General features: G+C 39.6%; 1 protein-coding gene across 1 annotated transcript in view; it reads left to right on the top strand.

Annotated features, from left to right (window-relative positions):
• Positions 1–19,225, top strand: part of slit3 (slit homolog 3 (Drosophila)) — a 241,060-nt gene that overhangs the window by 166,481 nt on the left and 55,354 nt on the right. Inside the window, exons 9-16 of the mRNA XM_020607480.1 lie at positions 2,319–2,482; positions 3,710–3,854; positions 7,336–7,407; positions 8,927–8,998; positions 10,179–10,250; positions 12,510–12,653; positions 13,145–13,308; positions 16,874–17,024. Coding sequence (XP_020463136.1) covers positions 2,319–2,482; positions 3,710–3,854; positions 7,336–7,407; positions 8,927–8,998; positions 10,179–10,250; positions 12,510–12,653; positions 13,145–13,308; positions 16,874–17,024 — 984 coding nt within the window. The remainder of the gene's footprint in view (positions 1–2,318; positions 2,483–3,709; positions 3,855–7,335; positions 7,408–8,926; positions 8,999–10,178; positions 10,251–12,509; positions 12,654–13,144; positions 13,309–16,873; positions 17,025–19,225) is intronic.

Below are 19,225 nucleotides of genomic sequence, written 5' to 3'. Positions count from 1 at the left end.
CCCTTGTGCACAAAATGTGCTATATAAATAAACTTGCCCTGCCTAATGGGGGAAGATGTGTGTGCAGCTGGTTGTGTGTATGTCACTTCTTATGTCACCTTAATCTGTGATTTCTTCTACATTACATCTATAGCATGAGGCAATTCATTCTATTCTTTTTATAACATTCTTTCTCTGTTATTCCTTCGTATTCCTTCTATTGCTGTAGTATCCATCTACTCTGTTAGCTGTAATGATACAATATCATCTCACAGTGCCTCTTGTCCAAAAACTTGAGCCACCGAGAAGATTAGAACTCCCACTGCTTGTGTGTGTGTGTGTGTGTGTGTGTGTGTGTGTGTGTGTGTGTGTGTGTTTGTGTAACTCACTGTAGCAAAGGCGTGCCCATTAGCCCTCTGGAGCAAATACTGTAAATAAACACACATAGACAGACACACATACACAAACATTCACAGACTCTTACACAGTGGCCCTGAGAGCTCTGTCTATTTGCACGTGCTTTCTGAAGCTGCAGTGCACTGAGCTGTCAGGTCCACCATACCTTATTCACCTGCAACCAATAAGCACAACAACCACTGTCACTGCCTTACACTTACACACAAATACATTCCATACATACACACACATAAGCAGCACTTTCTCTATGCCCCCTGCCTGTTCCCATTCTCCCTTGTGTTTTAATCCTACTTGTCAGTAATTAAGGTTGAGCTGGGGGTGGGCCAGGATGTAGCTATCTCCAGGCGGGGGGTTTGACTATAAACTGGATTTATAATGGGTGAGAGGTATTAAAACCTACTGCCCTTGCTGCTAGCATCAATGAGCCCATCTCTGTTCCATAACAGGATTTGTCCTCTGCTTTATTACAAAGCGAGACCTGTCTTCTGAAAGGCTAGATATCACGGCTGGCATATAATATGCTGACAAGACATTCTGCCGTTCATCCGCCTTCCTCCTCCTCCTCATCTCTCTCTTTCTCAAGGTGTTAATCCAGCCAGTGTTGCCGGCAGAATCTCAGCTCCGTGAAAGCTCAGCTGAAGCCTTCTATACTGAGCAGTAGCTTTTAATTAATTCTACAACTGAAATTAGTAAAGACTGTTCAGCACAAATTTTACTTAAATTATAAGTTAATGGGATTAGGATGTTATTTTAATTTCCCATCAGCCTCTTGTGTAAAAATGGGATTCACTGATGTCACAGAGATTTCTCCCTCCACTCGATTACAATTTAGGTAAATGAGTTTTTGTTTTGTCAGTCACAATTATGAAAAATTACATTGCAAATCCAGTAGTATCCATTTTCTAAAACAATTCCCAGTGTGATCATTAGACCTCACTGTAAGTTTGGCTTTTACAGTATTTTCTAGTAAAAAATAGTCCCCACATAAACTGCTGTTGTTTAAAGTTTAATGTTGAACATCCTGAGTTTGCCATGCTGTGATCAGCATGAACTAAATTTCATTTCAATACTGGAGTAGAGTAGAAGCTCTCATAGACAGGTATATGAAAATGTGGTAACATAAAGCCAAAACTAAATGTATAAATGTAAATGTAGATACCACCAAAGGCATGTAAAAAATATGTCTTTTTATATTTTTGATTAACTGACCCTTTAAAATATCTTCATCTGGGTTTCTACAGCATTGGTCTAGGAATCGAAAATGTTCCCTTTTATAGTGTCAGCCACTATAAAATCAAGCCAAAGTAATAAAACTGTTATCAAAAGAAATAAAACACATTTCTCTTAATTCATTTATTTGACATATTTTCTTTTCTTGGTCATATTTTGATTTACATTTATTTCCTCTTTCTTGCTTTTGGCTTTTACACCCACTTCATTTGTGAATATTTCCTTCTCTCTTTTCAATCTGTCTTTTTCCAGTTAGAATCTTCTTCATTCACACTTCTGTCTCTGTCCTTCTGCTTCTGTCTTTCTGAATAGATGTGATTTACTTGCATTTGTCCTCCCTCTAAAGGGAGTCATATTGTCACAGACCTTGGAGAAGTAAGACCTGAGGATATTACTCTGTGTGTTTGTGTGTAAGTGCCTGTTTGTGTGTGTGTTTCACCTAAGCAATCTTATATGATCCTAGCCAAGGGTATGAGCTGTGTGAAAAATCAACCCTATTTGAATGCACACTCAACTACATTCACAGACTTTTTCAACATCTAGAAAATGAACGTAGCACATGCAGGTAGGATAATAAGAGCTTAGCATGCTAATTGTTCTTGTTTTAGGTCTTAATTTGAAGAGATTCGATTTGAACTGTATTTAAATACACACACAAAAATATATACATCATCTTTCTCCATCTTTCTCAGGCGTTTGCACTCCAACAACCTCCACTGTGACTGTCACCTGTCCTGGCTTTCTGACTGGCTCAGAGCCAGGCGGGGCTTGGCTCCCTTCACCCAGTGCATGGCCCCCGCCCACATGAGGGGTCTCAATGTCCCAGACGTGCAGAAGAAGGATTTTGTCTGCAATGGTGAGCTCATATCTACACACATGAAATTCTATTAAAATATTACAGAGCTTCAACTCAGCTGAAGAAACCCCTGAAGAACATTTACTACTTCCTGTGACATCCAGTATTATCACAGGTGTTAAAAACAAAGTCCCACTTTGCAAGTGTTTAGTTTCACTTAACTTTTTTTCATTGACTTTGGGAAAGAATATCATAAAAAGTATTGACACATGAACTACAGAAAGAGTGCAGTCAAGCCTGTAAAGTAATGTTTCACTTTACAGTTGACACAAATTTGACCTAGAACTATTTAACGATGCTGTTATGAATACTGTAATACATTATTTAGGGAGTGGAGTCAAGTAGACGTTGAATTTAGTGCTGCTGACAGTTGACTCTTAGACCTAAGTCTATTATTACAAGCAGTATCGTTATCATGTCCAGACAGCTCAGCACTAAGTTTTTATCACTGAATGAATTACTATGTAGAACATATCATCAGCTAAAAGGCCAGTATAAGAGCAGTAGTGTTATCAGTTGCAGATAGTATAGCTAATGTTTATAGCCCTCTGATTCAGCTCTCTGTGCTAATAGACTGTCAAACAGCTCTCTCTTTATTAGCTCTTAGCTTCATTTTTTCTGCCTACATACCCCAAACTAGCTCTCCTCTTAATACACTTTTGTCAACCCCCCGCCCCCTCTATTATATAGTTTAAGTCAATAACACACTTGCTTAGACTTTTCTTCCCTCCCTTTTCCATGATTCCCTTCTGTTTCAATATTCAGTCTATTTCTACCCTTCTTTCATTTGTTTTCCTCCCTGTGTTCCTACCATACTCATTTTTCCTTACTTGTTCTACTGCTAATATCTAGCAATATTTTGGGGCTAGATAGTATCTGTTACTAATATTCAGTTTATGTAACTTTTTCCAGTTCCATGCAAATAAAAATTGCACATTTCCCCAAAGAATTTAATTCTTGCCAGCATGCAAAAGATTCTGAAACAGCAGAGTACCATCATGGGACATTAAAAGTAGTCACTGAATGAATAACCAATATTATAAGAATAAAATTTCATTTTAAAAAGTAAAAAAAAACAATATTGGCAGTGGTTTTAAAAAAAATGCAGATGCGGAAAGTTAATTTACATTTATTAAGAAATACATTACTATATAAAAACCTTATTTCTGTCCAGTTTTTCCAGAATCTGCTACTGTTTACTGTATATTTGCATATTGCTGTCTACAGGTCCAGCACAGACAGAGTCGAGGACATGCGTTCCTCAGGTGGCCATTTGCCCACCAAGCTGCAGCTGTAACAACAACATAGTAGACTGCCGTCGTAAAGGTCTCACTGAAATACCTGGCAACCTCCCCGAAGGGATCATGGAGATGTAAGACAGTCCCTTTAATGTTGCTGTGTTCATGTCCAGAATGTATTCAGTGTTGTGGCAGTTGACTTATTAAAAAAACCCACATTTTTCACTTATTAATTTATTGTATGTATTGTCAGGTTTAAATGCACTTATTTCTTATCATTCCTACATTCACTTTTACGTCTATTATTTTTGCTCATTATGTCAATTTTTATTTATTTATTTCAGTTCTAGTCAGTATTCACATAGTCCAAATTATACCCTCTGTGCCGTTAAGTTCTTTGGCTTATGCATACCAAAATCATGTGCTGGTGCACTTCACATGCACCTTTCAGACATGCACTGCTTTCCATTAATCTGACAACATCTGAACATGTCAACATCATGTCTAAATGAATCATTACTGCATCTTACAACATTGGGCCTAGTGCCATTTACATGCAATATCACTTTTAACCTGGCACAAGTTGCATTTTAACTGATAGGAATGCAGAAGATTACATGCAGTATATTGGACCTACCAATCACGACAGTGTAGGTGTCTGTGCGTGTCTCTCATGCCTGTCTCTGCAATGCTCTGCTCACTAAAATCCTGACTGTTCTAGAGAACAGCAATAACTTGAGAACAAAATATTTCCTAGAACACACTCACAGTCGTCCACCATGTTGTAAGAAAACTCTGGCCTCATACATTATACATCACTTGATGTACCGTCCATTCTCACATGTATGGCCAATATTGCAAATGCACTGTGGCTTTCTCCATTACTGTTGTGGTTATGCCCGAATAAAGCCGTGAGGCACATTAATGTAAAAGTGACCTACTGTATGTCTGAATGAGAGAAAGCCATCACTTGGACATATTTGTGAAGCTGCAAAGGCTAGCAATAGCCACTTATAAACTATTTATAAGCTCAAAGGAGAATAAAAGTGACAGTTACAGTATTTCGAACATGCTCCATGTGGCCATGTCGGCCTACCAGGCAGGTGGTGGATTCACCTTGATGCACCAGAACATAAGTGACCTAAACTGTGTCACTCTTTAAGCTTTGAAGTGGTAATCTGTTTAAGATTGCAGGGAAACTTTTACACACTCATACACTTTGTCTCCTCAGTCGCTCTTCCTCTCTGTTTATATCTTTTGCACATACATTTAAACACACACACACCCACAGTGGGATGTGTTTGATATCCGTATTGATCGCTGTACCCTGTTTGTTTGTACAAAGGACAGCTGGTTGATTGCTCTGAGTAAAGGAGCAATTCTCCCACACAACACTACTACAACACCTCTATACCTCCCCAGCATAAGTAATCACATTCACACACACACCAATGCACACGAATATGCAGACACAACAGTTTTGTTTGCACAAACATACTTGGTCACAAATGCATTCTTATGCCTTATGCCTCTTATGGGAGGGTCAACCACACTCACGTATGCATTTTCATCGAGCCCCAGGCACCAAAACATACCTAGTGAATTCTGTGTTATAATAGAATGATCAGTCCTCCAACAGGGATAAAGTCATTTTTCTGCATGCTGGTCTCAAGGATCACTGCCAAATGTGTTTGGGTGTTCTCACACACACAGTATCTGTGTGTTAAATTGCAAGTGTCTGTTTTTAATTTCTCTTCAAGGCAAATATATTCATAAAGCAAATGAGCAAAGCAGGTTTGTGTTAAGGGATTTAACTTCATTACATCAGGAAATGGTGTAAAGAATGATGTTTTGTTGAGATTCTCTAACAGTGCGTATGTGTATTCATGCATCGTGCATCATGCACGTGCTTACTTGCCAAACCCATCTGCTGTTTCAGTTGTTGTTCACTTGCCTCCTCACCTTATTGATTTTTTTTTATATAGCCTCCTAAAATGTCTTCCCTTAACTACATCCTTTGATATTGAGCTGTTAATTGTCTTTGTCTCCACCTTGTTTTACTGCCCCCGATATAATTTGTAATTTGTTGTGTGTGCAAATTGTCTTTGTCAGTATCTGTACATTCTTGATTTCGCTTCACCCCTCAGTTTAAATAAGGTGTTGGTGGCTGCCAACCATGTAAAATGTGAAAATATACAGAGGGCCCCAAGCCAAGAAGCAGGCACCTGTCAAGGTTGTCTTGTGTTCACAGCCAGGACTATGTAAACGTTTCATTTAAAAACATTGTTATTGAGTAGAAGTCACGGATTAACAGCTACCAGGGGATTGGTGAGGGATGGATGGTGGAGGCAGGGGCAAAAGAAAAGGAAAGAAGAGGAGAGGTAGAAGGAGGGTGGATTAGTTCCCATTTATCATTCTGACAGCTGACCCTGTGGCTGGCCTTGGGACCTCACTATATCCTCCTCTTCTCCTCTGATTTTTCTTTTCTTCTTCCTTGTTGCTCATACTTTTCCACTCCTCTGATTTCTCCTTTGTTGTCCTCCTTTCCCACTCCCCTATTCTCTCACCTTATGTCCTCTCCCTTTCTGCCTTTCCTTTTGTCTAATTTTGTGCAACACTTCTCTAACATTTCATTCTTCTCTCCTCCTCATTTGCCTCCTTCTTACCGCAGCAACAGAAATACATGAAGAATGCATGAGCTACATAGATTAAATTGTTTCCTAGACCATCAGGAGAGCAGAAACTAAACTAGAGTACATTTTCCCAAATGTGGGCTGCTTTCCTAGTTCTGATGGCTCCCCACATGATAATAGAGTAATACTACCAGAATGGTGTAATGACTCTGCAGTCTTCCAGATAAAGCGATGCAATAAATTCCCTTTGGCCCTTAGCCTTAAAAAAAATTGAAGAACCAAGAATTGTGTTCATAAATACAGTCCGGCTGCATCTAAAGCAAAAAGAATTGAGGCTTCATCACAGGAACTTAAGCTAAAGTCACATAAATATTACAAATGATGATTGAACAGTGATAATTGTTCATGTATTGTTGCCAGTTATCTCTTCTTGTTCAGTTTGTAGACTAAAACCTGTATTTCACTGTGGTTGAGTGCCAGCGGGTTTGATATACTGTGGCCAGTTACCATAGCTAGTTGACATACAGTACCTTGCCCTTGGAAATATTTAAATACTTTTCTCTACTGTATATATAGTAGCATACAGCAGAGAGTGATTGCCATCTGCAGCAGAATCAAAGGGCTATTCCCGAGTAAGCTCATTGCTGCTGAGCTGCAAAATCCAAGTCAATGTTTCGCACTGAATGACCTTGGCCAGCCCCTGTTGCAAAGCACTGACCAGCCTGCAGAAATAGTGTGTAGGTGTTGACTGGAACAGACACCTCTGAACTTCTGGTGCACTTGTGTTTGGCTGATGTTGATGGGTAAACAGGATTTCATGATAACCAATTAACAATTCAATATTGAAAGAACTAGCAGTGTAATGTTATGCATGACATCCTATTGTTGAAGTTGCATTCAAATATAACATTGCATGTTTAGGAGTAATGTGCTCTTCTCCCATTTCTCTCCTTCTCTCTTATTTTTTCCCCCTTTTGTCCAGTCGCTTGGAGCAGAACCTGATTAAAAGTGTCCCCGCAGGAGCCTTTACTGCCTATAAGAAGCTCAAGAGGATGTAAGTCTGCCTGGATAAAACTTAATAGACACTTGCACACACACACATACATGCACACTAATGTACATACAAACATATGCACAACCAAGGCTTAAGTCACATTAAGACCTTAGCAAAAATCTTGTAGTGGCACCACAAGCCTAACCTGCATTTAACCAGATAAGTCCCACTGAAGTCTGGTACAACAACTGTTGCATCTGTATTCACTCTTAAGTCATTTACAGTATGTGAGGAGAATATAGCAAGACCCAGTATAGAACCTTGGGGCACTCCAAGGATATGTATAGCAATCCAACATAAGAAGAGGCCAATAACTTTTACACACTGACTTGTCCTGTCTGGGACAATTTTTAGACATATTGCTTTTTCAGACCTTTATATGTTAATCAGCCTTAGCTTTAGCAAAACATGATGAACTGTTTCAAAGGCTTTAAACAAATCACTAAATACAGCTGGAGTGAACTGATTTCTGTCTAGAGCTTCAATAATATTTGTTTATTGCAGCTGTGATCAGCCTACTTTGCTTCCTAAATTAAAATTTAAAAATGTGCAAAAAAGTTTAAAATTCTCACTAGATCTTTTAGAAGTAACAAAAATTTACGCTTTAAGGGTCACATTAGCTTACTTTTACATCTTGGGAATGCTGTCAGTGCATAGGAGGAGGTGAAAATACATCTATGAACTGAAGCAATGAAAAGAACTGCAGGTTTAACAAAATATGGATTTAAATTTATGGGATTATCATATTTTCCTGTATTAGTATTTAGCAAACCTTCATCTACAACAGGAGCAGAAAATGATTTCAATTGAGAACAGTGCAAATAATCTGTAATTGGTGTCTATAACATTTCAAATAGTGTGTTCAAAAAGGAGATCATGTGTCTAATAAAGTTTAAAACAGCACGCACACACACACTGTTCATTTCTTCTTGTCTCATTCATACACATCCACAAACATAAGGCTCACTTGTGAAAAATGTTCTTATCATGCAAATGCCTGAGGATACTAGACTTGCAGATTTGTGCAAGGTTGTAAGGTTATCCACCCACCTACTCAGCCATACACCCAGACACACACACACACACACACACACGTGGAGTTTTAACCGCAACAGAACTGTTAAATAATATATATTTCACCGCACCCACCTACTCAGCCATACACCCAGATACACACACACACACACACGGAGTTTTAACCACGACAGAACTGTTAAATAATATATCTTTCACCAGTGGAAGCAAATGACATGAACTGCACTTAACATGTCGCCTCTCATAGTTTCTCTCTTTTGCTCTTTCTATCACTTCACTTAAATCCTCACCCTGTCTATCACTCTGTCACTCATTCACTTACACATTCAGCACCTTCTACTTTTTTTCCCCTGTCCCCTTGCCTTGACCTCTGCTGATGTATCCTCTCATGATCATTTTTCAGGCAGGACATTTACACAGAAAGGGCCCCATTACTGTGTATTACAGTAATGCACTTATCTGTCTCTCTCTTTTTTTCCCCCAGTGACTTGAGTAAGAACCAGATTTCTGACATTGCCGCAGATGCTTTCAGCGGCCTTCGATCACTCACCTCACTGTAAGTATGACCTGCGAACACACAGAGAGACATGTGCACAACATAGATCCAGTCAGGAAAGTAACAGCATTTCTGGACATTTAGCAAATAGAACTGTTGTCACAGTTGATGTTGACCAAGAAGGGGCAGGGAGGGTGAACTCTGCTGGGTGTTAAGATATATATACACACACACACACACACACACACACACACACACACACATCTCTGCAGTCAAGCCACTTGTAACTGAGGGTGTGACTTCTGCAACAGAGGCCAGCAAAATATGAAATTGCTCCAGTGAATTAAGTGGTTACAACTGTAACTGGAAGCACATCTGAAACACAATTTCAGATTTTTACAATCAAGTGAGACAAATGCAAATTAATGCACTTAGTGAGAAAAGCTTGTGCTGTGTACTTTTTTTAAATATAATTTGATCAAATAAAAGTAAAACATTTCCTTGCACTCACTGGAAACAGTCAACTTTTTCTCTGTGATTGCAGCACTGGTTCATTTCTGCTCACTAAAATAGTTTTTCCAGCTGGGTGAGTGTGATGCCTCTTTTGTTTCAGGATGATATATCAAGGGTCTTCCCTGGTTTTGGAGAGCTGAATATTAGTGGATTTATGCAGAAGTTTGTTTGGGCAGCAATATACAGTAACAATAAAGGGACTCAGTGTTTACAGTAAATGGGTTTGTATTAAAACACCACTGACCAGTGAAAAACAAGTATTTTTGAATTGTTAAAATTCATTGTCACAGCTTTAAAAATTGTAATTAGTAAGAAGTTTGCATTTTGGAGATACAGTACAGGAGAGTGATTAAAGAATTATTTCCTCTTGATTTACAAGCGACTTTTAGCTGTGACATCTTCATGTGGCAGTTGTTTTGCAACATTAAATGGCAGTGAATATGATTCAGGGTGGCAGTGAAAGCTTGGAGAGGCCAAATGTAAATGGATTCATGTTATATCTTCACAACTGCATCATCAAAACTGAACAAAAAATAGTACTGCACAAACTACTCACTCGCCTTCTGCCATGTCCACATTCCTCAACAGTATCAAATGAAAGCTTACATTCTTATTTTATTTTGATGACTAGAAAAAATGTGTTGCTTTGCAGCCAGCTTCAGATCACATAAGGAAATCCTTGTAAACACTGTAACCTAAATGATGTTGTTTTGACTGTCCTGCACAGGGTGCTGTACGGCAACAAGATCACTGAGTTGCCTAAGGGACTGTTTGATGGACTGATTTCCCTGCAGCTACTGTAAGTGCTGTCTGTGTGGTCTGTTGTTGGGTGTGGCCCTGTGTATATGTGATTCCTCCAGAAAACAATGAAGTACATTATTCAGTAAATAGGAAAATAAAAAAGGAAAAATGCTATATTTACTCATGTTTTATCAAATGTTAATTGGTAACATTAAAAAAAATACCAGTGTCCTTCATCTGACACTACTATATTAGTTCCAGTGGAAGCAAGGCTATGATCGCAGCCCGGTCTAATGTTATATAGATGTTTGGTGCTTCAGTATATGGTGGGGATTTCATGTGGACTAGTTCATTTCAGGAATTTCACCCACAATCACAAGACCAGATCTTGTAATCATTATTATATAGCACAGTAGTAGTAGAATCTCCCCACCATGCATTAACCTTCCATCTGTCCTGTATCATGTGTGTGTGTGTCCCTGCAAAACAGTTGTTCTGAATTGATCAGCATGAACCAAACTGGACTATTGTAATAAAAACAGTGATCCCCATACTTCATAATTAATTCTGAGTAATTACTGAAGGGCACAGCTTCAATCTGCGGCAGTGATTCAGGATGCAGGTAAAATTCTGTCTCCTCTAACAGCTACATCAGTACTGTATGTGGCATATGGTTCATACAAATGCTGCAGCCCACTGTAGAAACAGTTAATGTTCTGGCCTGTTCCATCATAAAGGGAAGTGAAGCAAAGAGAATGAGGATGAGTGAATCTAGCCCACAAACACCTTAGGTGGGTTATTGGGATGCATGGTGCATAGTCACACACAGAGGATGGGGGTTTATGGAGGGAGGGTGGATGGATAGATAAATTTATAGATGGGTGGATGAAGAGGGAGAGATGGAAAAGACAAGCATAAGGAATAAGACAGATATGAAGAAATATAAAGAATAAATGGAGAATATATTAGAAAAGAGAGAGCGGTGTCCAAGTATGTCTGATGTGACATCATTAACATTTAGTAGCTCCTAACTGGAAAAGCAATTTCCTCAGACCCTGTCATGATGCTGTAGCCATAAAATGTTCAACAGAAAATCACTGAATGTTTTATATTTGTTTCTACATCCATGTGTGGTCCCTTACTTAGGATCATTCAATATGGTTTCTATGCATTTGTGGCTGCTTCGATCAATGAATATGTAAAGTAGTGAATGACTGCTTAATATTCAAGCCTTGCCACAGTATTGGTCAATCCCACATAGCCATCATTGCCTGTGGGTGTTGGCGCTCGCTCAGCAGCAGCATAAGGAGGCAATATATTTTAATATTTTGTCACTGACAGATGAAAACCTCCCATCTCCAAAAACTTGGCCAGGGTGTCAGGAATTAGTTGTCCTCCCATATGGCGTAATAATTATAAATTATATATTAGCTCTCACTGCTGAATCAAGCAGCATGTCAACCTTCAGTGACAAAGATGTATTTATTGCTTTGTATTGCTACCAGCCTGCTGTTTATATTGTCTGTGCTCTTTGTTTTACTGGTGCAGTTTCAAGTAATTAGTTCCCCCCTGTGAACTGCCTAATGAGGCATGGATATGTTGCAGAGCAGCATGTGTGTGCATGTATCTGCCCATGAGTGGATGTAAGTGTGTGTATGTATGAATGGGTTGTACAGGTATAGGCACTCATTGGGTTGACTTGAAATGAATTAAGGTACAAAGAACTAAGTAAGTCACCTAAATTTGAAGGGATGGGGGATGGGGGGTGGGGGTGGAGGTACAAACACTTCCTGTCATGTACCTAATCCCTGTATCACATTTCTCATTTCCATGTCTCTCTCTCCTCCATTTTGACTGTCAGTCTCTTTCGTTTAAATCTATTTGTCACTTCAAATTAAATTTTCACCTGTTTGTTCTCTGCCTCACTCCATTATTCCCTCCATCCCACCCTCATCATCTGTATCTACCATCAAAACAAGATATTACCATCACCCACCCAGCAGTCCTCTTCCTGCTCCAGAACAGAAAGTGCAAATTTATAAAACTGCAATTTTCATATTTATATGTCCTGCCCAGAAAAAATATAATCATGAGGGGGGGAGGAGAGGCACAGGAGGAGGAGGTGAGGGACAGAGAAAGAAAGAGTGACGAGGGCAAAGGAGAAAAGTAGTGCAGCATCTGACCGCAATATTTTCAATCTTGTTATCTGCATACGTGCTTATGTTTTGTTTATGGAGTTCACAGAGATAATAAAGCCAAATAAATCAAACAAGTACAGGTCAATAACAAATACTGACTGGCCCTTCTTGTGTTCCAGGCTGCTCAATGCCAACAAAATTAACTGTTTGAGAGTCAACACCTTCCAAGATCTACAAAATCTCAACCTGCTTTCACTTTACGACAACAAGCTACAAACCATCAGCAAAGGGCTGTTCACCCCTCTGCGTTCAATCAAGACGCTGTAAGTACATTGTATTAGTACATTTTTATTTAATGCTGAGAGCCTCGATTGATTTTGTCTAATGGAAGGAAAGGGGATTAAATACTTGGGACTAGCCCTTCATTATCTTAACGTTTAGATTGTTTATTAATTAAACAGTGTGGCTTGTATGTTTGTCTTTATCTTTTTATGTGTTTTATATGTGCTGCTTTTTCTTTTCTTTGGTTAATCAGTGAAGACATCAGTGCTAATGACAACTGTTCAGTTCTGTTTTAGAAAATCTTTCCTTAAAAAGGTGTAGCAGACACCTGCAGTTTAGACCAGCAAAAGTAAAAATGTTGTTGAGTTGTGGAATATTTTTTATCAGCCAGCAATAAGAGCCATAAAAAGTTAGAAAACATTCCTTGAACACATGACAACTCAGGCAGCTGTACTCACTGTGCGGTTCTCTTTTGTTCTCATTCCTACATCAAACCCGTTTTCTGCTGTTCCTGCCCTTCTTTACCTCTCAGTCATCTGGCCCAGAATCCCTTTATGTGTGACTGTCACCTGAAGTGGCTGGCTGACTACCTGTTTGACAACCCCATTGAGACCAGTGGAGCACGCTGCAGCCATCCCAGACGGCTTGCTAACAAACGAATCAGCCAGGTTAAAGGCAAGAAGTTCAGGTGCACAGGTAGGGGATGAGTCCACTCAGACACACCTAAACGCGCACATACAAACACATGCAAATATACAGGGAGTCACATCTGAGGGTCAACAAAGACTCATACTGATCCAGTTGGTGGTAAAATGTCAAGGTAAAAGGTAAAACATAACAGGCACACATAGTAGGCTTATCTACTGTATGTAAAATTATACAGAAATTAATATGCTTTGCTTAAAGCATATACACAGGCCTTGACATTCAGTCTCTGAGGTAGTACTGGATTACTGTACTGCTATTTCCTTTGATATGAGCCATGGGTCTTACTAATTACAGCACAAACCGATTCAGTCTACTGAAGCACAATAAGTAACTCAGCATGGGACCGGCCATAAACTGTGATCGCCCACTTGTGTGAGTGTATGAAATCATGCCTGTTTGTGTGTCTGACTGTACTGTATATGCTTTACATCTTCAGTGGCTCTTTATGCTGTTTTCCCTATTATAAATATTCTGTCTTTATATGGCTCACTGGAGAATTTTTAAAATCTCTTCACAGACATTTTACAAACTAGATAGCAACATAGAAGGGGAGCATCTAAACTGATGGGGGCGCTAAGGGAAACGGTGTTTAACAGGGGCGACACATCTGGGCAGGGGAAATCACTTTGACACAATACCAGCATTTTATGGTCAATTTCTTGCACTTTCCTTCCTTATGAACACCTACTTCTGGTACTCAATAAAAGCTTCATCTGCTTTGTCGGTGTGATTGATTTGATCAACTGTAAAAGACACAAACTTTAGGCATTTCAACAGCTTGTGATAGTACTGCCTATGTAGAAAACCACTTCCTGCCTTCCATCTGCAGTTCGTGCTACAGCAACACAGTGACGTGGCAGCCCAGCTATTGGGTGCCAGTAATAGCATATCCAATACGATTAAATGGTAGAGGCTTTTATCCAAAGTGTTTTATAGTATTATAAGCACATGTGATACATTTTTAGCATCGAGGGTCTCAGCGATAAGAAAACCCCTTATGCTAGTGCTCTGCCCATGGAGCTAATCTAGATAGCTAGATTACAAATGCTCCTCAAGCTGGTTCTGGCTGTCCTCTTTGCTTCAGTCCTCTTTGTCCTCTCTGCAGTCCCATGCTTCTCCATGCATCTCCTCTTTCTCTCTGGATCTACTGTATGTGGGCATTTTTGCTATCGGTGGGCAGTCCTCTGATTTTGCCCCCTTCCTGTGTGGATCTCCAGCTGTCTGTTGCCTCTTCTTTTCTGTATGGACCCTGCCCCCTAACTGATTGGTGCAGCTCTCTGTTGCCCCACCTTCCTCCTGTGTGGACCTGCATTCTGATTGGTTCGTGCAGCTGTCTCTTGTGCTTGATCTAACCATGTGGCCCCGCCTATTGTGACATCACATGGTTCCGTCAAGCGCCAGGGACCGCCAAGCACATACCCACCTGCCTCTTCCAGCCAATCACACACCTGGAGCAAAAATTGAGAGCTAAATGTTTTACCTCTGTCTGTTTACATTTATAGGTAGAGCTTCTGATACATGGGACCATAACAGTGGTTGAAGTAAATGAGCCATATACAGACAATCTAATATCAAAATATAGTGTCACTTAGTGTTGAGTATCTTAAATCTAACTGCTGTTCTACTACTGGGGCAATTTAAAGGTGTCTTGTGGAGTTTTACTGTCAACAACCAAACAAAAGTTGTCTACATTCAATGTTTCTCACCAAGATTCGTTGTGTGTAACCTTGGGGTCTAACAAATGGGTCAAAGGCGTGTCCTTCTTCATAAAATATTTGAAAATTCAAAGGTTTTATATTTTTAATCTAGCACTGTTTACAACCCCTGCCTGCTAGCTCAGTGTTCTTCTGTCTTTTGTTAGTACATTATTTTGTTTCTTTGCACATCGCTGCCAACCATTCATCTGTAGAATACACTTGAACCTGGCAGCAGAGATGTATACTGCATTACCCATGCACTTGCATGTATACATGCACAATACAAACAAAACAAAGAGCCACATGTTAAAATTTCACCCCCTAGCACTACTAATGGGTGAAAGCCTCCACAGGGTGCCTTTAAATGGTTAAAAGCATCTACATTCACCTGGATTGCTCAGCTGTCATCATAAATTTGTACTCTACACATCTTCTTTCTACAGATGCTCCTACTTTTCCTCTTGCGTGGCTTGCTTTGGAAAGTATTGACATCTTTTTGTAGGGTTTTGTCCGGTGCTTCAGTGGTTAGCATGGCTGATTCCACTACCTCACTTCACATCCCTTCACCCTTTTCTGCTCCTACTGAGGAAAGCAGAAAAAGAAAAAAAAACTCCAATCACTTTTCTTGCAAAGGTTATAAAATCCACCAGCTATTTTTGCTTTGTTGTTTACCCCCTCTCCTTTATTCCTTATGTTCTCCTTTCCTCTTTTCTTTCTGTCAACTTGCCAACCAACAAGGTTTGTGGCAGTGCAGACACATTATTCCAACACACTTTGCCACTGAAAGGATCTATTCTCATCTCATAAAAGATACATCAATTGAAGAGCAGTGATCATTTACCATGGTTTTTCATTGAAAAATAACTTTTCAATAGGTAGTTTTAGTTGTTTACAAATGACAAACATGAGCCATAAAAGGTGTGTGCGAGGAGAGAGCGGAGACAGAGGATGGAAGAACAAATAGTCTGTGCCAATGTCTAATAGGAGAGTGGTGAAAACCAGAAAAGGTTATATTGACAGAGAACAGACAGACAACAAAGTTGGAAAGAGAGAGAGAGAGGAAGAGAGAGAGAGTGAGTTAATGATAACCATGAGAACAGTAAAGAGTGTTTGTGCTGCCTGATGTAAAGCAGCCACCAGCCATTGTGGTAATAAAGCATCTGCTCACATTATATCTAAATAACAGTCGTGGTCTCTGGCTCTCCTTGTTAACGAAAACATCCTAGGTTAAACCACATTTATCAACAAAATGATTTCATAAAACCACCTGGGTATCTGTTTGTTAATTTGATATACAGCTGTAGCCATGCAGAATTACCCCTCCCTGCATCAGGCCCATGCCTACCCTACAGTACAGTACTGCAGGAGCCACTGCAGCCTGCTCTTTTTAATAGATGTAGTAGATACCATAATTTTGAAATTGCTCATTCATGTCTTGCAATTGACTGGTTGGCTAATTATGTTAGGGTTTTCCAAACAATTAAACCCCAGCAGGAAATAGTTTAGTCAAATATTGATAGCTTGGCAGTGGAAGCCAAACTTGTGACATAGTAACATCTGCATATGCATGCATCCTTTTACTATTGCCTGGATAGTTGTTGGAATAATGCATTGTCCTTCATTTTATGCTATTATAAGTCTAACATTGAAAATTTTGTGTCTCTGTGATCTTTCTTCTTTTTTCCTTCTGCTTTCTCTCTCCTACTCCCTTGTGGCCTTGATTCACCTGGCTTTACTGCTTCCTTTTCCCTTTCTACCCACTGTCTATCCTTCTGTCTATCCTCCCTCCCATTTTTCTGTCTCTCTTATGTTACTTTCTCTCTCTTTTGGTCTTCCCCTCCCTCTTTCCCCTGCAGGTCAGGAAGATTATCGTAGCCGACTAAGTGGGGAGTGTTTTCAAGACCTGGTGTGTCCAGAGAAATGTCGCTGCGAAGGCACTGTGGTCGATTGTTCCAATCTCAAACTTGCTCGTATACCCCCACACATCCCCGAACACACCACAGACCTGTAAGTCAGCTTCTACATACATACACACAGACACACACACACACATATAAAGATCATGAAATGTCATATTGAAAGCCATGTGTTAGGCTGCTCTAAGCAGAAACTTTACACCACCACACATTTAATTTAACATTTTGACATGCCACAGACCTGTCAAGAGCTCTTTCACTTTCTGAGTCGCATACACACACAAAAACACAAGCGTGCAGGCTTATATACTATAGGTGCTGACATATATAGTGGCACTTTCTGAGTCTCTGTGCTTCTCTCAGTGCACTGTTGTGAATGTGAGTTTTCATTTTTAACTCTCAGACCGAAATGCCTCTCAACAGTCTTTTCCATCTCCCTTTGAATCCCAAAGGAGCCATCATTATGGGGTCTCACAGTAGAATACTGAATAGTGCCATGGATCATTCATTTCACTGCTGAAAAATGGAAAGGGAGTAACAAATAACACACAACAGGAATACTTTATCTGGATGGGAGAAAGGTTCAGAAGTCTGTATGTGTGTTCAGAATTTGTTAGAATCACTGATAAAATAAGGTAACTTAAAAGGAAGGTACAGTACTTTATAATTTATTGGAAACACTGAAAATAAAGCATGAAATGTAATAGGATTGATGCAATGTGATTTAAAAGCGATGGTCTGATAAAAGACTTAAAAACCGCTCACAAAATATACTGAAAATGAGACTCTGATTCAAATTTGTAACTCAAGGACAAAGTGTTGACACTAAAATTGGCAAGCCCCATTTTACTTTCACCACCTGGCTTTTGATTGAATATTCAGTAAGCAAATATTTCCAGGCAGGAAATAGGGTTCCAGCCAGGAGCAAGTTTTGCCTAACAATGTGGAATCACCAGATGAAAGATAAAGAACTTCTGCCTTTGCTATCACTGTGGTGCTAATGGGGAATAGCTGCACACAGCTGCAGCATTAAGGCAGATGCAGGATGGTTGCCACCGTATTACTTATAGAGCTTAGTTGTATAATGGTGAATTCAACCATGGCTGCCACTTTAGATAACTAATAATGTCAGTATATTGCAGACCATTAGCCCCCAGTTCTTCTCTCTCTTTGGTACTATTTATCTTTGTGAAGCCAGTTCTCTCTCTCTCCATTCCCAGGGTGCTTCCTGTAAAAAAAAGTTTGTCCTTTATGGTTGGTTGGACAGCACATCAAAGTTTCTATTTCTATTTTAGACCCCCTCTTTCTCTCTTGCTTTTTCTTTAAGAACACAGTCAAATCATGGGGTGTTGAAAGCCACAAACATGCACACAGAGAAACACACACATAACCCTCCTGTCATGCCCTGTAACCTACCTCATCAGGGGAAATCAGGGGAGGTTGTGTCTTAGCAGAAGGTGTACATATATTTCTGCTCCTTCTCCCTTCTGTCTACCTTTCTGTCTCTCTCTGACTCTTCCCATAGCCATAAAAATGCTTGACATTGGCCAGAGAGTGTTCAATAACTATGATGGAATTATAAGATGCACTGTGTATTCTGAGCTGATAGTGGGGTAAAGAGATTAGAAATGTTTTATGTATACTGGGTACATTTAAAATACACAAATCAACCCAGTAGTTAAGGTAGTATAATTGTTTTGATGTCACTGATCTACTGCATGCTTTGCAATAAATTGTTTCAGTTTGGCTTCATCCAGATGGATCCCCTTGTATCTGATATCAAGCATCCCCTCCAGCTGAACTTTTACTTTCTTTGCTCAATTTCTCTGGTTCCATCTCTTTGTCTCTCTCTCTCTCTCTCACACACACACACACACATACTCAAAGAGCACCCTTTTAGTACAAATAACCTTAATATAGCAGATGTGTAGTTTCCTATCTCTCAAACTGATTTCTCTTGGCTTAGGGCAGTGTTGGTATTGATGACTGCATAGAAACAATTAATTTCTCTTCTCTTCTCTTCTCTTCTCTTCTCTTCTCTTTTCTTCTCTTCTCCTCTCTTCTCTTCTTTCAAATGTTTTTATTTATTAAGTTATTTTTCCTCCTTGCTCAGGTTTCCTGCAGCATCATACTTCACCAGTCACTAAAGGCCTCTTAACCTTTATGCGGTCATCCCTCTCTGATTTGCATTCTCTCTCTATTTTGTTTGTCTGACTGTGTGTATGTGCATGATTGTGTGTGTCTGTTCTCAGTTGGGTTCATAAAAGAATAAATGTCTAACTCACACTCTTT

Source organism: Monopterus albus, unplaced genomic scaffold, assembly GCF_001952655.1.
Source record: "Monopterus albus unplaced genomic scaffold, M_albus_1.0 scaffold86.1, whole genome shotgun sequence".
Lineage (NCBI taxonomy): Eukaryota > Metazoa > Chordata > Actinopteri > Synbranchiformes > Synbranchidae > Monopterus > Monopterus albus.
Note: the sequence above shows the minus strand (reverse complement) of the source record. Positions and strands in the feature narration are given on the sequence as shown.